The following is a 17746-nucleotide window of genomic DNA, read 5'->3' as shown; positions in this document are numbered from 1 at the left end:
ACGGTAGCCGTACAGTTCCGATTCCGTCTACCGAAGGCGTGTACTGCTGCTGATGCTACTTACGTCCTGGAAGTATCCCAGCTTGAGTACGAAAAGGCTGGGGCCAAAAGTGAGTGAACTGCCTTGTTAAATTAGGCGAAAATATGGCGTGCGAATTTGGAACCGTAATCGCACTGTATTTTTGGATGGGTTAAGGACTGTCCGCTAGGTTTCAGGCATTATACCCCTACAAACCCACTAATGAACTGCGCTAGTTGAGAAGTGTGATCACTGGTTCGATAACGAAGATAGTGAGCAGTTAAATCCGAGTCTCCGTCTGGGATACTGTGTGGTCTGTGCGTAGGAGCTTTTTTCTTTGGTTTGGGGCTATAACAGAGTAGCTCACTCACTTTTGACCCCAGCGTCCGTAGTATGTTACTACTCGAGCAAGCCTCTGTAAACTCGCTCTGTAGCATTAATTTTAAGTTGCTCGACCGCAATCACAGCACTGCTTTAACACGACAGTTTTATTAGCCCTACTTCTGCACTTGGCGTAAGAGATGAGCAGGCCGTTGTGATGTTAGTAGCAAAACTCTCCCGGAGCGGAATCTCCGCCCGGAATTGTGCAGATCGAGGACGGGATTGGACAGCAGCAGGTGGGGCACTCGGATGGATCCGATGGTCATGTTCCAATTCAAACACAACTTTGTGCATGGCTGAAGCTTGGCACGGTGTTCGCCACGCTGAGCTGGCCCCCCTCAACCGATCGAAGCAACTTAGTTTTGACTTCCCGTCGAACATTGTGCTTTCTACGAAAGGGACCTCGCGAATACCGCGAACGTCCACCACCCCGCTCCATCAGCGCCGCTGCAATTGACGACGTCATTTGCGGGTGCCACCATCAACATGCTCATCCCTGTCGATAGCATCGATGGGGTCGCATCGGCGGCGGCTTGTGTCGAACCAGAGAGCTCGGAGCGCGCGAGACAGCGCGAAATCGCAGCGTAAGCCGCCATGCCTGATCCTGCCTCACTTGACCCAACTTCAGCCGACACCCTTGCTAACCCATGCTATCCCATCCAGCTACCTCTCTGCTGCCTCCTTTCCGCCCGGATTACCCGTTGCTTTCCAGGAGAAGCCGTTTCTCAACACGGATCCCACCCTCAATGCCCTTACCCAGTTAGGAGCCCTCCGTCTGGGAGTCGACCGCGCATTCGTGTCCCTCATCGACCGTCAATATCAGTATGTTGTCGCCGAGATTACAAGATCGCATTCGCTCGCCGAGATGAAGTGCGCCCCTGACGACAGCATCGCGATAGGGGTTTGCAAGTTAAATAACTGCGACGGAGTCTGCCCCGCCACCATGAAGGCTTTCATGGATGAGACGGGAGAATGGGTGCGGACCGGCCCCGACGTCATCGCCAATAGGACCCGATACATCATCAACGATTTCCGGACGCACCCTGACTACAAGGACCGACCTTACGTGACCGGTTATCCGTACTTCACCTCGTACTTGGAAGTCCCTCTCGTGTCTCCGCTGGGCTATCTTTTGGGAAGCTACTGCGTCGTCGACAGCAAGCATAACGACTTCGACAGCGACGACATCGTTGGGGTCATGAATGAGGCTGCCTCTGCTATCATGGCCCATCTGGAAAACGTGAAGATAAGACAGAGCCGAGACCGTTCCCAGCAGCTGATTCAAGGGCTGAGCGGCTTTATTCGACACCAGCCGCCAATTCAACACCCAGGACCATTTCGAGACACTGCCCCACCGGAGGGCGCAAGGAAGCCCGGTAACCCGATCCCTCCCACCGTAGGACTGGCAACTGACCTTCGGGGCTCATTCACGGCAGGTAGGCAAGGTGGGAGCGACGACTCGACAGATATGCTATCATCTGGTGGCTCGGCATGTCAACCACCCCCAAACGTTGCTTCGTCGTCCCTTGAATCCGCACAATCTGCCTTGTCGCTCTCTTCTACGCCACCCCAGGGAGGTTCCGAGACGCCTCCAACGACTCCACGGGATGAGCTAGACGAGAACCCGATAGAACAGCAACTCCAGACAGATGCGAGTGCCACCCGCCCAGGCCCATCGAGCACCCGCTCTGATGCCTCAGAGCCACACGGTTTCATCAGCTCGGTCAACATTAAAGCCACTTTCTTCCGAGCGGCGGCCACGATTCAACGGTCCATGGACCTGGATGGTCTCATGTTCCTTGATGCCGTGCCTAGCTCCTATGTGGATAGGCTAGACCAGCAACCGGTCGACGTGCGCGGAGAACCACGACATACCTTTGTCGAAGGACCATTTTGCCCGGCAATAGTCAAATCTGTTATCGGTCCAGAAGGCGAGATTGCGACTCATTCAGCCCAGACTCAGCTTCCGGAAGTGTCACTTCAAAGGTTCATTCGAGCGTACCCGGAGGGTCATGTGTTCACCGCCGACGAGCTCGGCCCGATTGACGACAGCTACGGCGTTGGGAAGCCATTCCAGTCTCAGACCACAGCAGACTCTAAAAGCTTGCGTCTGACGAACGACATCGCCGCGCTTTTTCGAGTCTTGCCTGCTGCCAGATATGTCGTCTTCCTCCCGCTGTGGCATTTCCAACGAGAGTGTTGGTACGCTGCCGCACTAGGCTGGGTAGAGGATCCAACACGTGCAATCGGTGTTACCGATATTGGTCTGGTTTCAGCCTTTGGTAATTCTGTCATGGCCGAAGTGTTACGCTTGGAAGCATTGGCCGCAAGCCGCGCCAAGTCAGACTTTGTCTCATCGCTCAGCCACGAGCTACGAAGCCCGCTCCACGGTATAATGGCGAGTAGTGAGCTACTCCGCGAGGCCATATCAGACTGCTCCCTTTTGTCGACCCTGGATATGCTTGACTCGTGCGCTACGACTCTGCTCGATACCTTCAACAATTTGCTCGATCATGCTATTGTGACACACGCCGGCCGCGACCGCGGGTTCCTAACCTCGCCTTTCTCGGAAATAAAGGACATCGATCTTGCGGTATTGGTCGAGGAGGTCGTGGAAGCAGTCAGAGTCGGGCATCTATCGCAAAACGTCGCCCACCTGCAGATATCACCATCCACACACCGAAGAGGAACGTATCCTACAGAACTCCCCAATTTAGGACACGACCTGCCGGATTGTTCATTACTCATTACCGTGAACATTGCAAGATACCAGTGGACACTACCAGTCGACGTTGGCGCTTGGAAACGGATTGTTATGAACATCTTCGGGAACGCTTTAAAGCACACCAGCGCCGGTCGCATCGAAGTTGGGTTGAAGGTCGTCAAGAGGACGGATAGGACAGGCAACGCGTCTGACTACATTTCGTTCACAGTTGAGGACACTGGCTCGGGTATGAGTTCGGATTATCTAAAATATCATCTGTTTACGCCATTCTCGCAGGAAGACAGTATTACCCCCGGCATGGGTTTGGGTCTGAGCATTGTTCGGCAGCTCGTCAGTGACCTCGGTGGCACCGTTAATATCAAAAGCTCCTTGGGCATAGGGACACTCGTCGAGGTGTTGGTTCCTCTTCGCAAGCATATTCCAAATTCTCTAACCACCAACACCACACCACTAACAAGCGCAGATGAGCAACACCCTTTGGATGATCACTTTTCTGAGCTCGGTGGGCGGACCTTGTGTCTCATCACTCCTGATGCCTATGCAGCCATGGCTGATACGGAGTTCTACATCACCAAGGAGGTCCGGAACTGGTCGGCAATTGTCGAGAGAGCTCTGAAAGTCATCGCAGAAACGTCTCTTGGGATGAAGCTGATCGTTGGAACCAAGGATCGCCCAGTCCCGGAAGCAGATCTCTATATCATGGATTGCAAGCTGTTCAACGGCACAGCGAAACAACGTCGCGACAACGTCTTGCAGACATGGCATGCACGTGTCGCGCCTCTAGTATTGCTTTGCTCGGGTTCAGGGACATCGTCGTGCCTCAAGCAACAGGTCGGGAAAGGTGGTAACATTCACTTGCATCACCCCATCGGTCCGAGAAAGCTCGCCTCGGTTCTCCGATCAGCTTTGGAAGCAGCTCAGCTCAACAGTGACTCGGTGCAGACCCAGACCAACAAACAGGCATGCGGTGCGGCACTGAAGGAATCTGATGACTTGCGTGGGAGTCAGGATCCGTTGCCCTCTCTAGCTATGCCGGCACCGAGCCTGAAGGAATCGGCGCTGTTGCTGCCTCCTAATACGACTGGAAAATGGGAGAAGAAAACGAGTCCGCCAAAGACAGCCGCCGCATCACCACCGCAGCCCACGAGGATCCTACACCTTCTCCTTGTTGACGATAACCCTATCAATACTAAACTACTCATGCATTTTGTACGGAAGCTGAACCACACGTTTGCTACGGCAAGCCATGGACTGGAGGCCGTGCAGCAATATAAGAGCGCACTAGAGGGGCGAGGGCTCCGTTTCGACTTGGTTTTTATGGATATCAACATGCCCGTGATGGACGGCTTCGAGGCCACCAGGGAGATAAGGCGGCTGGAAACTGAGGCTGGGACGAGCAGATGCAAGGTTGTTGCACTGACAGGTCTGAGCAGTGATATGGATCGGGATAAGGCGTCTGCAAGTGGTTTTGACTTATTCCTAACGAAGCCTGTGAAGATGACTACGGTCAAAGGCGTGTTGGACGACGAGATGCGAGGAAAAGAGCCTAGTTTATGAGGTTGAGTCTGTCAAGTCGAACCAGCGTACATGTCTAGGTCTTTGCGACCATAAAGTTGGATATAAGATTAGACTACATAGGATAATATGGGACACGTCGCTCCGTCGTCGATAGAGATGTTCTTGGCTTCAGCTCCAACTCCGACCCAAAACTTCGCCAAACCCGAGGGGCATCCGAGATTGTTCCACTTACCAACTTCCTCGCTTACTACATTTCTGCTATAATTTAGCTAATCCAAAGTCCTTGTCGGAAAGGCCTTTCTAACCTTACAGGTTAAATGCCGGTGAATCCTAAGAGGTACTAGACCCTAGGTAGTCAATGTAGTAAGGTGACCCTATAACTCAGACCTCTTCCTACGATTCGAAAAAAGACGCTATTGATCCAATACTATAATTAATCCATTGTCCTAAGTTCCAGTAGCGTGCCAGCAACCCGCTTGGGGAAATACCGCCTTCATTAGGGTTGCCAGGTGGTTACTCATAAATGGCGATACGTTTCACTCACCTTTACATCCATTACCTCAGTGAGGCACACTTTGGATCAATAATGGAAAAGGCACTTCAGATCAGAAGGTAGGGCAGCTTCCAAGTTCTCGCAAAGTAAGGACTAGGTTGGCGGTGATGTTGAATCTATAAGTTAAAAGATAATGCGTTTAAATGATAAAAGAACCGCAGCGAAATGAATCACAATTCACACAATTCACGAGCACTAGCCTTTTGTTTGAACGAAGCCGACAGTCATGGGCTTCCAAACTTTTATCAGAAAGGAAAAGGTTTGACGTTATCCAATAAATTTCGTTCGGCAGCCCTTCTCCGAAATATAAATATTCAAGCTTGGGGTGTGGGATCAATCATTACGAACCCCTCACCTAGGTCCTCGTCGGGTGTGGCGTGAATGGCAGAGGTTTAAATTTCTGGGCGCCTTCAATTGTGTGTTCAGAGTTTCAATGAAGCCAGTGATTAGGATCACACGTGAGTGTATTTTCTAATTAAGTAGTGTAACACTGAGTGCCCTGGTCTAAATTCAAGAATAAAAGTTCGCCTCAAAAAGCAGCAAGGAGAAGTGAAACAACCATGATAGGCTGGATGGTTCTAATATAAAAGTTCTTGACAACGAAAAGGAAATTTATCCACTCATTGTAGCATTGACGCGGTAGTCGTGGTAGATCTGGTACATGCGCTTGCTGTATGCGAGCACCCAAGTCAGTCAGCCGCTCCAGAGAAATTTAATGAACCATGTTGTTTTGTGGAGTAAGGGGTACTCACATCTGCCCCTCGGTAAACCTTGACTGGCAATCATCCGAAGTATACATCATGTAGTTTTCAATCGGATCTAGAATAGGATTATCGCCCTCTGCGTTCCTGTTGCAAGTATTGCTCGTATTATCGCAGCTCCCAGAAACGCCTTGCCTCGTCTTGGGCGTGTCAACGACATGATCGTCTGGGTTGCCAGCCCAACACGTATCGGGCGGGCTGATAGGCGTAGCCTGGATGCCGCCGTCCTCGAAGGGGTGGAACAGGCCAAACCAGTGGCCGATCTCATGCACAGCCGTCTTGCCGCGGTTCATGAACGGGTGCGAGCTGCCGTTGATGGTGTAGGTTGAGATGACGCATCCATCCTGCTTGAGACGCGTTTCGGGTGGGACGCCTTTTTGTGCTTCGGTCCAAGGGTTGCGACAGCCGCCGCCGTATCCCTGGTGAGTGTTGTTGTAGAAGTAGAGGTTCAGCGTGCGGTAATCGCCTATGTGGTATTCTTCTAGAATCGGGTTGAACTGCGAGATGGTTGTTTTTTCGCCTTGCCAGCGCGAGTCCACGTGGTAATGCAGCTTTGTCTCGTCGTAGTTGAAGGTGAGCTTAGTGGGTCCGTAGAGCTCCTTGATGATGCGGACTTGCTCGGCTACTTCGGCTTTCTGCCAGTGGTAGTTAGTATACAATCCGCGTTGTACTCTAGATGCCATTAGTGGGAGCGTACCGAAAGGTAGCCGTCCTCGCGGCGGGTGCTGGGGGCCGTGACGTGGACAACAAGATCCACTGTAGGAGGCACAGGGTAGTCCTGTCGTGCTCTCAGCGACCGAAGACGGCTTCCAAGGTTTCCAACCTGAGCCTGAAGCTCCGCTAGTTCATTGTGGCCGCCACACTTGTGGACTTCTTGTGCCAGGGCGGGGGAAGCGGCCAGAAGACCGGCAACGAGCTGTCGGAAATACATGAGGACAGGTTATAGTGTAGGCACCGGTGTTTCTGTTGACGAACTGTTTTTGCAATGCAGTACGAGATCGTTGATTCATAGACAGCAAAGCCACGGGGGCTCGCAGTATTTAATCAAGAGCCAAAGATGCCAAGCGAGATAGATGTAGTTCAGTGGATTGAGTTACCTAAAATGTCATCGCGCTATGAATCTCCGGCATTCCGGTGAGTTTTACGCAATTGCTTCCTATTTTCTGGTGGTCATTCGACGAAGGAACATCACGAGGGTGGTTGGCGCTAGTACGCATGACGTTGGCGCTGCAAACTAATGCTGAACCCTTCCGTCAGAAGACATAGCGTACCGGAGTTGGGGTTCAATCTCACACATTTAATTTCCCAGAAACCCGGTTTCTGACTTGCGAAGGATTCGATACGCGCTCCGGTGCCTCGCAATGGGAAGATGCCCCAGGGTTCCTGCGGCACAGGGCTGAAGGTTGGGTTCAATCAACCTGGTGGAGGAACATGGGAGCCCAATCTCCCAATTCCTTTGCGAATTTCCTTACCTTCAAAGGGCAAGCGCCAGACGGTCGTTCATGCGTTGGTCAGACTTCTCGGCCGCAGCAGCTTGCTAGACCAGACAAGGGCACTGTTCTTCGACTTGGCAGGTCTTGGGGGCCGAAACGAGTGTGATGACAGCGCAGCCATACCGACCAGGGTATCAGATAAAACTATCCTCCGCACAAAAATTGACGCCCGGCTTGCCCGAGACCTCTCGCGACGTCGAGACCATAGTATTTACTAGCATCTGCGACTTCAAACGATGGATACAGTTGCCCCTTTCCACTGGTTCATAATTTGAGAAGCCTCAGCTTGGCCTTCAATGACTTCCCCGTCCGGAGAGAGTCATAGTTGATGGCGTTCTTGTTGAACGCCCAGGACCATGGCAGTGCAGTCCCTTAACTGAGCCGGCTGAGGTCGAGTGTTGGGTACGTTGATCACAACAGCCCGCGAAGAATGTCTGCTCGCCAAATTCCAGCCCGTTATTCGTCATGGATTAGTAATTACTCCAAAAATCTCTGCCAGTGCCGAGATCGCTGAGAGCTTGTCCTCATCCAGACTCGCGTCCCTGAAGCCCATTCATTCTAGACACAGTCGCGCCGGGACAGAAAGATTCCCATGAGCAACGATAGCCCCCTGCCTGAATGCTGATCACACTCTTCTTCGGTGTCCAAAAACCCTTCGGTGCATTTCCTGTTTTCTGAGACGGATCTGAGCTACGAAATTTCCATTTTCCTACCTCACCCACGTGACACTGCTCATCCTGGCTCAGGCTCGGCTCGGTGTTTGCTCAGTCTTTGCTCAGAATTTGCTTAAGCTTGCTCATCTTTGCTCACTCTAATGAATATTTTTGGTAAGCTGCGTAGTAGCATGCTGAATTGCTTCAACACTAGCGGAGCAGGCTTAGAGTTGGTCCAATATATAAAGATGGTCAAAATAAGTCCCATTTTTGAAAATGAGCAGTTGTGCCTTTACCTCTTGCTTTTTTCGTGTTGCTTACCTGACCGCTGGAGACTGACTTAAGTCGGCCTCTGCCCTCTGTCAAAATGAAGGGTACGGCGACGCCGGTGCAGAGGTGCCGGTATGTGAAGTGTCTGAGTTAACCAAATACACATCTTTCACTACACACTCATATAATATAGGCTCTCTAGCAATGCTCTAGAGGGCCACGCAAGACACATAGAATCAATCACTTTCGCATCCTACAATAACGCAGTGCCGTGTTCTTGACATGCTAATTACTCTTGAACGGCGCAAAGAAGAGAGAGCTTCGGGTAGAAGTTTATGTCGCAGGTCGCGAAGAAACATTACTTCAACTGGATCTAGCTAGCACTAGAATCACATGATGTGCCATGTGGCTCCTCGTCTTCCGTTACGCTCCAGCTGAGCGGGGTTCCATGAAATCCCAGGGAACTCACTGCGCTTAATATTCATTCTCATTGGGCAGTGGTGGGTTCATCCAACCACAACACACTGGAGTCAACAGCCACAATGGGTCAGTTCCAACGTGACAATCCCCGTGACGTTGGGTGCCTAAAGATTGAACGCATTCAGGCCGTAATATGACTGCTGCCAAAAATTGAACCCTTTGGTTCCCTACAAGATCTCAAGAGCGCAGAGACAAGAGAACCAACACACGCCGATGAACTGTAGATATGGATCCGGCTTCAGTTATAGGACTCGGGGCGTCCATCATTCAACTCATTGAGACGACAGTGAAGATCATCGGCTATGCAAACGCTGTCAAGAGTGCCCCAGCCGAGCGTGCGCAGTTTGCTCGACATGCATCGAGCCTTCTTGCGCTGCTCACCGACCTGAGGTTTCGGGTGGAAGAGGCCAATCGTCGTCGGACCCATGGTTCACAGCACTGCAAGGGCTTGGGGTAAAGGCGGTCCATTGGATCAGCTGCACGACCAAATGGAGCGTTTGACGATGAAGCTAGCCCCGCCGTCCGGGCCGCTGAAGAAGATGGGGCGAGCCCTGATCTGGGCAATTGACAAGAAGGAGATCGAGGAGGCCCTTACGCAGATCGAGCGGGTCGAAGCTCTAGTCTCGCTTGCTTTTCAGAATGATCAATTGTGAGTTGCCCCTCTCAGTTGAATAGGCTTTAACCTGTATACTAATACTTCCCCCCAGCCGGCTTACTCTAGCCGTGAAACGGGATCTACAGGACCTACAAGGGGTTATTAGCGATGCGGTGGTGAAACGGAAGGGTCTGTTATTATTACCCCCTATAAGATCTACTGCTTATCAAGTTCTCACTGTGGTATGGAATCTGACCTTGCAACATAATTAACGTTATCCGTCATTTAGATAAAGGTTTCCGAGCTGTCACCGACTGGCTCTCCGGTATCGATTTTGCAGCCAAGCACGCCGACTTCCTTCATCGCCGACGGGCCGGAACGGGGGAATGGCTCCTATCTGACCCTACGTTCCAGTATTGGCTTTCTGGAGAAAATAGGCTCTTGTGGTGCTCAGGGTTGCGTATGGCCCCTTACCTCCCACGCATTTTCCATGTCACTGACGATACTACGAAGCGGGCGCTGGCAAGACGACTCTATCGTAAGAATTCCCTCATTTGGGTACGAATGCCTAGCAGCTATGGGTACCTAACACCATCTCGTAGCGCCATGGTTATTGACTGGCTAGCGAGCGGGTATCCAGACCAGCAAGTGGCCATAATCTATTTTTACTGCAGCTACAAGGAAAGAGAGCTCCATACCGCCAAGAACGTAATAGGAAGCCTCCTAAAACAACTCATTCAGCATATGCCATCTTTACCAGAAGGCTTGCTCAATCTTTATGACGAACACCGCCAGAAGGGGACGCGCCCAGACCTCAACGAGCTCACTCGCCTCATCACGCAACATGCACAGAACTTCTCAGACATATTTGTGGTGATCGACGCTCTTGATGAGTACTCCGACTTCGACTTGAGAAGAAGTACGCTCTTCGATGAGATCGAAAAGTTGCCCGAAAATGTCCGGATCTTGATCACCTCTAGGCACTCTCAAAGGATCGATGAGAGATTCAAGGGCGTCCCTTACATTGAGGTTCGCGCCGCGGACGAAGACGTCAAACGATATGTAGTAGCCCGATATGACAAGGAGATGTCCTTGGCAGGTCGTATCCGTTCGAACCAAGCTCTAAAGGAAGAGATCATTGACACCGTCGTGGCGAGAAGCCAGGGAATGTGCGCCTCATCTTTTTTTCCCCCTTGCTGTACTCCCGCTTCATTATTGGCTCAGGCTTATATTAGATGTGGGCTGTAGGTTCCTTCTTTCTCAACTGCATATGGACAGCTTGTCGAAGAAGCTCACTGTTCGCCAAGTCCGGTCGGCGCTGGCCAGTCTTCCCAATGAACTAGACGACACGTACAATCAAGTTATGGGGCGAATCCAGGAACAGGACGATACTCGAGCCACCTTGGCTCATAGAATTTTGTACTGGATAGTGTGTTCGCTACGACCCATGAAAACGGAAGAATTGCGGCATGCTGTAGCCATAGAGTCGAGCGACGAGGATCTCGACGAGGACGGTCTTTTCGACGCAGAGCAACTGGTATTGGCATGTGCCGGCCTAGTAACCGTCGACGAAGAAAGCGATGAGATACGGCTTGTGCATTACACAACTCAAAGCTATTTTGAGCGCATCGGTATAAAGCAGCTGCGAGTACCGCCCATGATTATCCCCGAGACATGCTTGACGTGTCTGCTATTCCGCCCATTTGCCGAAGCGCCCTGCGCAAACCTACTCGAACTCAGAATCCGCTTTCGAAGATATCCTTTCTTAATGTACGCTGCCGGATACTGGGGAGACCACTTGCGTGATGGAATGTCCTCCAGTCTCAAAGAACGTGTCTTTGTGTTTCTGAATAATAGCATCAGCGTCTTCAGTGCCCACCAAGCGTTCCGCTACGCCAGACCGTCTTTGGCAGGTTTCTGCGAGATATGGGGTGCAGTACCGAATTTAACTCGACTGTACGTAGCTGCGGCTTTTGGGCTCGATAGGATTATTGAGGGCCTTCTGGCAGACGGGGCCGATGTAGGTGCCAGAGCAATGGACGGAATTACGCCTCTTCATATGGCAACACGAGGGGGTCACACGCAAATGGTCCGCGTGCTCTTACAAGTGGGAGCTGATATCGAAGCCGCGGCGGACAATGGCCGAACGGCACTAGACTTTGCTGCTGTTTATGGACATGAGTCTGTACTGCAACTCCTTATCGATGCAGAGGCAGAATGCAACATAAGACGAAATCCACCTTTCAATTCCGCACTCCACCTCGCAGCCAGCGTTGGCCACTTTAACATAGCGCAATTTCTAATCGGGGCCGGGGCGGAAATTGACCGGAGAAGTGACGTTGAAGGCAAGTGCCTACCGACTAGACTCGATGGCAAGCATCGCAAACTAACAACGCTGAGGGAGGATTTAGGCTGTACTCCTTTGCCCAACGCGGTTGAGCGCGGCCACAAGGATTTGGCACTTTTGCTCCTAGATAACGGGGCGGATATACATGCAGTTGACTGTGGGGGATCGACTGTTCTCCATCATACCGTTCAAAACCACAAGACTCACCTCGCGGAAGCCTTGATTACGAGAGGTGCTTCTATCAATGCCAAGGATGACATGGGTCAAACCGCGCTGCACGGGGCATCCGAAGTCGGGAATATGGAGGTAGTCCAAAAGCTTTTGGAAAACAACGCCGACGCACTGGCCACAGACCTCGACGGGCGGACGGCACTCCAATACGCTACTGGGACCGGAAACGGGGACATCCTACAGAGACTACTTGCGCACACTGGCAAGCAAGAAGAGGCCTATCGATGGCTTGCAACCGACCGCCTCATCACTGCGACCAAAGGAGGCGAAGAAGAGGAGGTGGCCACTTCCCTGGAGAAAGGGGCTGACCCTAATGTCGAAACCGGCTATCTTTTTAGATTCCGCCCCGTGTTACACATCGCTGCCTTGCGCGGGAATGATACAGTCCTGCGGCTGCTTTTGGACAATGGAGCGAGCGTACATCTCAGGGGTCCCTCCAGCATAACTGCTTTGCATTGCGCGGCCTCGGCAGGCCACGATGATTGCGTGCGATTGTTGCTTGAGCGCGGTGCGGATATCCAAGCGGTCGACTGCCTCGGATCGACACCATTGCATAACGCGGCGTCATTTAAAAGGTTCTCCGTTGTGAAGCGGCTGCTTGAAAACGGAGCGAACCACGCCGCAACCGACCATGATGGAGACACACCAGTGATATCGATGTTCCGCCTCAAAACTATGCTGCCTCTGACGGGGGAATATGAACTTGAAGGGTTTCGATTCATGGAAAGCCTAGCTGTGTTTGATCTCCTCGTGGAAACAGTGACCGATCCGGGCACTGTACAGCGGTATTGGGAGACTTGTCTTACAGACGTCAGGGCTTGGGGTCTCGATGAGAGCGAGTTTAGGATAGCCGCGATAGGGCGACTGCTCGGGAAAAGGGCGGATGTGTCAGCGCTAGGTGGCGATGGCCAGACTGCGCTGTATAAAGCAGCACAGTCTCGCTTGGTTGGAGTCGTCCAGTTTCTTCTGGAGAATAGCGCGAATGTCAACCAGGTAAACAGGGTGAAGAACGATGGACCCGCCAGTCGGACGTCCTATTTAGATGATGCCACAGCACTCCACGCTGCAGCAGAAGTCGGTTCGGTGGAGATTACAGGTCTACTCGTCGAGGCTGGGGCGGATGTAAACGCTGTGGATCGGTATGGGTCGACCCCCCTGCGAAAGGCAATCCAAGGAGGATCAATACCCGTAATTTGATTTACTTCTCGAGCATGGTGTTGACATCAACAACCGGCATAGCGACAGGGAAAGGGCCGTGCTTCACTACGCAGTTTCAGAAGGGAGAGTCGCAATTGCTCGGCATCTTCTCGCTAATGGGGCGGATATCACCATCAAGGATATCGACGGCCAAGTCGCCCTTGATATGGCCGAGTCGACTGGCCAGGAGGCCATGATTTTCCTTCTACGTCGTCACGCTGGCGTTGAGTTATATCGCTGGGAATGAGTACCTGTTGTGCTAGTCGATATAATTAGGGGTCCCTGAGGGTGCAGTCGTCAAAGAATTGAAATGCCCAGGGTACAAAATCATGACAACGCAGCCTGGCATCTAGTCAGCGGAGCTCGTCAGGCTGACTAGCTGTCTAGCACTGCCAGGACGCAGTCGGGCTGGGCTACCACGAGAACGTGAGATAGACCCTACGATAGTTGTATAAGAGTTCCAGAGCCAGGGAGCGAAGGGCAAGCTTCAATTACTCAATTACCCAACCGCCAACCACGTATCTTCCATCTTACGTGATGAAGTTGGGTGGGGGGGGGGGGGGGGGTGGGGGTCGGGGGGGCAAAGGTTCTACCGATTTGATAGCGAGCCTTTTCAATCTTTTACAACGCATTTTGGGGGGCATCAACGGTAATGACCGGGTGAGATTGGATCCTCACTTGAGGTCCATACTCGGGTTAGGTTCGTATAATTGAGCCGCGTGGCGTGGGCGGAGCTCTGGGACATGGCGAATCCCCGTCACGCACGATATGTCACTGTCCTATGCACCATGTCGGGCCGTATCACCGTGTTCCATTCTTAGTGGACGAAAGTTGCCATTTATCTGTCGCTGAAGTGCTTAGCTGGTAGTTGGAAATGTCAGTCGTTTTCTTGTATGTGCCGCGGCTAGCATGGAGTTCAGGTTGGCGTAGACGCTGAGCCGCGCCCTGCAGACCCTTCATTCGTTGGCCCAGATGTTTTGGCAAGGGCCTTCTGAGCCCCGCTCAACTTCTTTGCACGAGCCGCTATACCAGCTATTTTCTTTGTTCGCGAATGGGCCTGACGACAAATGTGTTTACAACAGTTCAGTGATCACCGGATTTCAATTTGCGACTTCGAGGCAATAGTAATTGTTTGGTTTCACTAAGGGTTCCTTGCTTTCCGGGGAGCGAATCTCCCAGATACTGCCGCAGAAGGATTCGCGGTCGGACGGCCAACAGTCAGCGACACTGCTCTTTCCATCCAGATCGACCACATGCTCTCTGCCATCTCGGCGACGTCGGCCAGCATCACTCGTTTCATCCGATCAGAATTCCTATAAATTACGCGTTACCTACTTTCCATCGAAAGAAACCTCTAGCCGCGGGGGGGGGAGAACAGGCCTCTGAGGCTGTGTAGCGGCCGGGTATGGGATCACCCTAACCCAGGGAAGAATCAGGGAAAATTCAGGACAGATTAGCCACAGCTCACCCCAGCTCAGGACTACAAACGAAAATAGAAATTTGTGTGCCTATATTCGTCTCATACAACTAGGCTATAATGAAAGTTATTGATACCTGAAATGAATGCACTGTTGGTTCTTGGATGTAACTTGAACACCAAACCAGCCTTGCTATCTTAGTATACCCTAGCGTTCTACTGCTTTCTGGACCTTATGACTTACAGTGATCTAACCCGCACTATCACCAGTCGCTATGGTCGAGCATATCCACGGGGTTCCCCCAGTCTATAGCCCTAGGAGTCCATCTTGTTACATGGGAAGGTGGAGTATCGAGTCGTGCTGTAGACAGGATTGTTCCAGTTGCTGAACGCCTCCGCAGGGCCGCAGATTGGAATATTCACGATGCCCGGGGCGGTAATATCTTGGTCAATCAGACTGTACACCGTGTCCTTGTCCGAGATTTGTGCTGTAGGTCCGCCGTTCCGCTTGCCATTGCGCTCGTAGGTTCTGACGGACCTACCGAGAGAGGTTAGTATTTAGGAGCTTCGGAGCTAGCCAATCTCGGTTCCAGGAAAGAGGACTATGTATGCAAGTGAAGTGAGCGGGGGGACAAAGATACGTACCCCATAATCAAATCGCGTACCGTGATATATCCGTACTCCGCGGTGCCCAGCTCGTCAATTCCGGGCGGCATTGAGAAGCGATTATTCTTGCAGTGTGGTTGCGGTATGCAGCCAACATCACCGCATTGGCTTTGGCAGCCCTGCGCCTCGCCCCCAGTATGGACAAGATAGTACAGTTTGTTGTTGTAGCATGCCCATGTGGCGTTAGCAGTGTCGGCGGACAAGAACCGGCCCGTCTCCGCATTCAGCTCCGGCGCCAGAGGGTTGCCATCGTCACAAGAAACGCCCGAGTCCATCACAAAGGCTCCCACGGCAGGCTGAGTCCATGTGGCCGGGATAGCCAAGGTGTAGAATGTTTTCAGCGCCGAGGACCTCATCGTGGCCGAGAAGAAGCCCCGGTCAGTGGGTCGCTCGTGGCCGCCGTAGCTGCCCTCCATCATCTTGCCTTTTGATATCATGGTTGTCAACGTCTGAATGCTCTCGTCGGAACCATCAAACAGTTTTCGGACAGCGAGTTCGGTTGCGTTCGGCCATGACCACCGGAACTGAGCCACGTAAGACTCAAAGTCATCATATTTCTCCTCGCTCCATTCGTGCCTAACGGAGAATGTTGAGCAGTATTAGCGAGTTTCTCAATAATAACTACCTGTAGTGATATAAGCCATAGACGTGCACGCACACTTTAAGCGGCTGTCCGGAGTCAGTGTCAAGTTCCCTAAGCGTAGAGATAAACGCTGACAGGAAACCATAGGTGGCATCCTTTGGTGATTCTTGATTTGCAACGAAGAAAGCCTTCTCTTCAAGATCTTGAAAAACGGCTGTTAGCACTCATAAGATAGGTAGTTGGAACAGCCGACTCAGCCGCTTACATGGATTCAAAATTGGTACCGCTGTCATGACAGCGCCGAGACCCACAAGGTTCGCGAGAAGACGGGATGCGGCGGCACTCTCGGGCTCAAGCAGCGGGGCGAAGTCGTGCTGGAAGTAGCGGAATCGATTATATATTTGGTCTGCTGCGTGCAGGGTGGCCTCGAAATAGGCGCTGTAGATCTAAACACCCAAAAAAAAAAATCACAAAGTATTTACGTTAGACAGACTGGCATCCAGCAGCTAGACTTCAAACACACCTGGTGGATATCAATCAATGAATTCAGAATCCCATACGCCGCAGGTCCAATACCCTCGCCCTCGGAGCACGGAAGCACCCGATTACATGTTGTCGTCGCAAAGAGGGTGTTGCACTGGGCGCGCCTTGGACCTTGGAATGTATCAAAGATGGACTCGCTGAAAGGGATTCTTCCCCTATCATATGTTCTCCAAATGTTCAAGGCATCACTCCATGCATGGTCGCAGTCCAGCATTTCCCATCGTTCATTTGGCGTGAAGTAAAACGGGGTTGAAATGGCTGGCTCGGTGCAGTGGAGTGTCGACCAGTTTCCCGTCCGATCGCTACGGAGTGCGAGGCAAACGGACGCTAAACTAAGGACGACGGCCAAAACGAAGGAAGACATGATATGTTGAATAAGACTGGAAGTCAGCTGCCTACTGACCGGATTCAGCATTAATTATACCTAGTTAAGGTCTTTGTCTGCATGACCCATTAACACTACACTAGGCCCCAGGTTAACTCGGCAGTACTCGGTTAGCGAGATTGCAATGCGATGACTGTTGGTTGCAATCGCGACTATGGTAGTATTTACAACGAGAGCGCCACCTATGTCGTTAGGTTCTCCTGGGACGAGCATGTACTGTATTGTCCTCGTGTTCGTTAGCCCGGGCCCTTGCTTCAGCCTCATCAAAGACCGGGGGAAACGCCAGTATCTCTTTTCTATACCAGTGAGTGTGTAGAGACCGAATCAACAATTCCTTCCAACGTTTGTGGTTACTATCCTGCCGGTTCTGTCCCAGATATCCGCCGAGGGCGCTTCCCCCTTTTCCGGCTATTTGGGACTGGAATCCTTGTGCAGCGCCCAACGCTAAGAAACAAATTTGGCAGGCGCTGAGATTCTACAGGCTTACAGGCCTGCTAGGCAGACTTGGCAGGCTTCCTAGAATGGCTTCCGTGTCAAATCCGACATTGCCTATAGGCTGGAATACGGCCCGGTGGAGCACCAATAGTCTCATCACGAACCTTTGTCGCCCCATATTCTGCGCTTGCCATTCCTCTCATGGTGGGGTGCCCGAGGCACTATCTCCGCCAGTGCTAAATCTGCTACTACTAATCATTAAGTTACGTGCGAATTTGCGACGCATCGTTTGGGGTATCGGCGCTGAGAGAGAGAGAGAGAAATATGGGTTGGCCATATCTGGCTTTTCTTGCCGTTGCCTACAAAATATGACCACTTTACGGAATGCCACGCCAGGACGCCGCCTGGTGCTGACACGTGCCGTAACACTTATGCGGAGGGTCATCAGAACCAACAACATTACACACTATGAGATTTAGACAAGGAAAATCCCGG

General features: G+C 51.9%; 4 protein-coding genes across 4 annotated transcripts; 2 read left to right on the top strand and 2 right to left on the bottom strand.

Annotated features, from left to right (window-relative positions):
* Positions 1–885: 885 nt before the first annotated feature.
* MFIFM68171_08159 (uncharacterized protein) lies at positions 886–4681 on the top strand (the record flags this gene model as incomplete). Its single annotated transcript, XM_071063579.1, has 2 exons — positions 886–983; positions 1063–4681. The coding sequence occupies 2 exons, from the start codon at positions 886–888 to the stop codon at positions 4679–4681; spliced, it is 3717 nt and encodes a 1238-aa protein (XP_070919680.1).
* A 1126-nt stretch (positions 4682–5807) lies between these two features.
* Positions 5808–6887, bottom strand: MFIFM68171_08158 (uncharacterized protein; the record flags this gene model as incomplete). Its single annotated transcript, XM_071063578.1, has 3 exons — positions 5808–5865; positions 5948–6591; positions 6654–6887. The coding sequence occupies 3 exons, from the start codon at positions 6885–6887 to the stop codon at positions 5808–5810; spliced, it is 936 nt and encodes a 311-aa protein (XP_070919679.1).
* Positions 6888–9078: 2191 nt separating this feature from the next.
* On the top strand, positions 9079–11006 carry MFIFM68171_08157 (uncharacterized protein; the record flags this gene model as incomplete). The annotated part of the gene is made up of 8 exons (XM_071063577.1): positions 9079–9242; positions 9298–9501; positions 9560–9636; positions 9737–9907; positions 9961–9985; positions 10050–10616; positions 10696–10876; positions 10932–11006. The coding sequence occupies 8 exons, from the start codon at positions 9079–9081 to the stop codon at positions 11004–11006; spliced, it is 1464 nt and encodes a 487-aa protein (XP_070919678.1).
* Positions 11007–14954: 3948 nt separating this feature from the next.
* MFIFM68171_08156 (uncharacterized protein) lies at positions 14955–16645 on the bottom strand (the record flags this gene model as incomplete). The annotated part of the gene is made up of 5 exons (XM_071063576.1): positions 14955–15177; positions 15285–15881; positions 15964–16090; positions 16154–16334; positions 16412–16645. 5 exons carry the CDS (start codon positions 16643–16645, stop codon positions 14955–14957), a joined length of 1362 nt encoding a protein of 453 aa, XP_070919677.1.
* Positions 16646–17746: the final 1101 nt, after the last annotated feature.

This window comes from Madurella fahalii (genome assembly GCF_045866475.1).
Source record: "Madurella fahalii IFM 68171 DNA, scaffold_4, whole genome shotgun sequence".
Taxonomy (NCBI): domain Eukaryota; kingdom Fungi; phylum Ascomycota; class Sordariomycetes; order Sordariales; genus Madurella; species Madurella fahalii.
The sequence above is the reverse complement of the archived record's forward strand: the minus strand, read 5'-3'. Positions and strand labels throughout refer to the sequence as shown.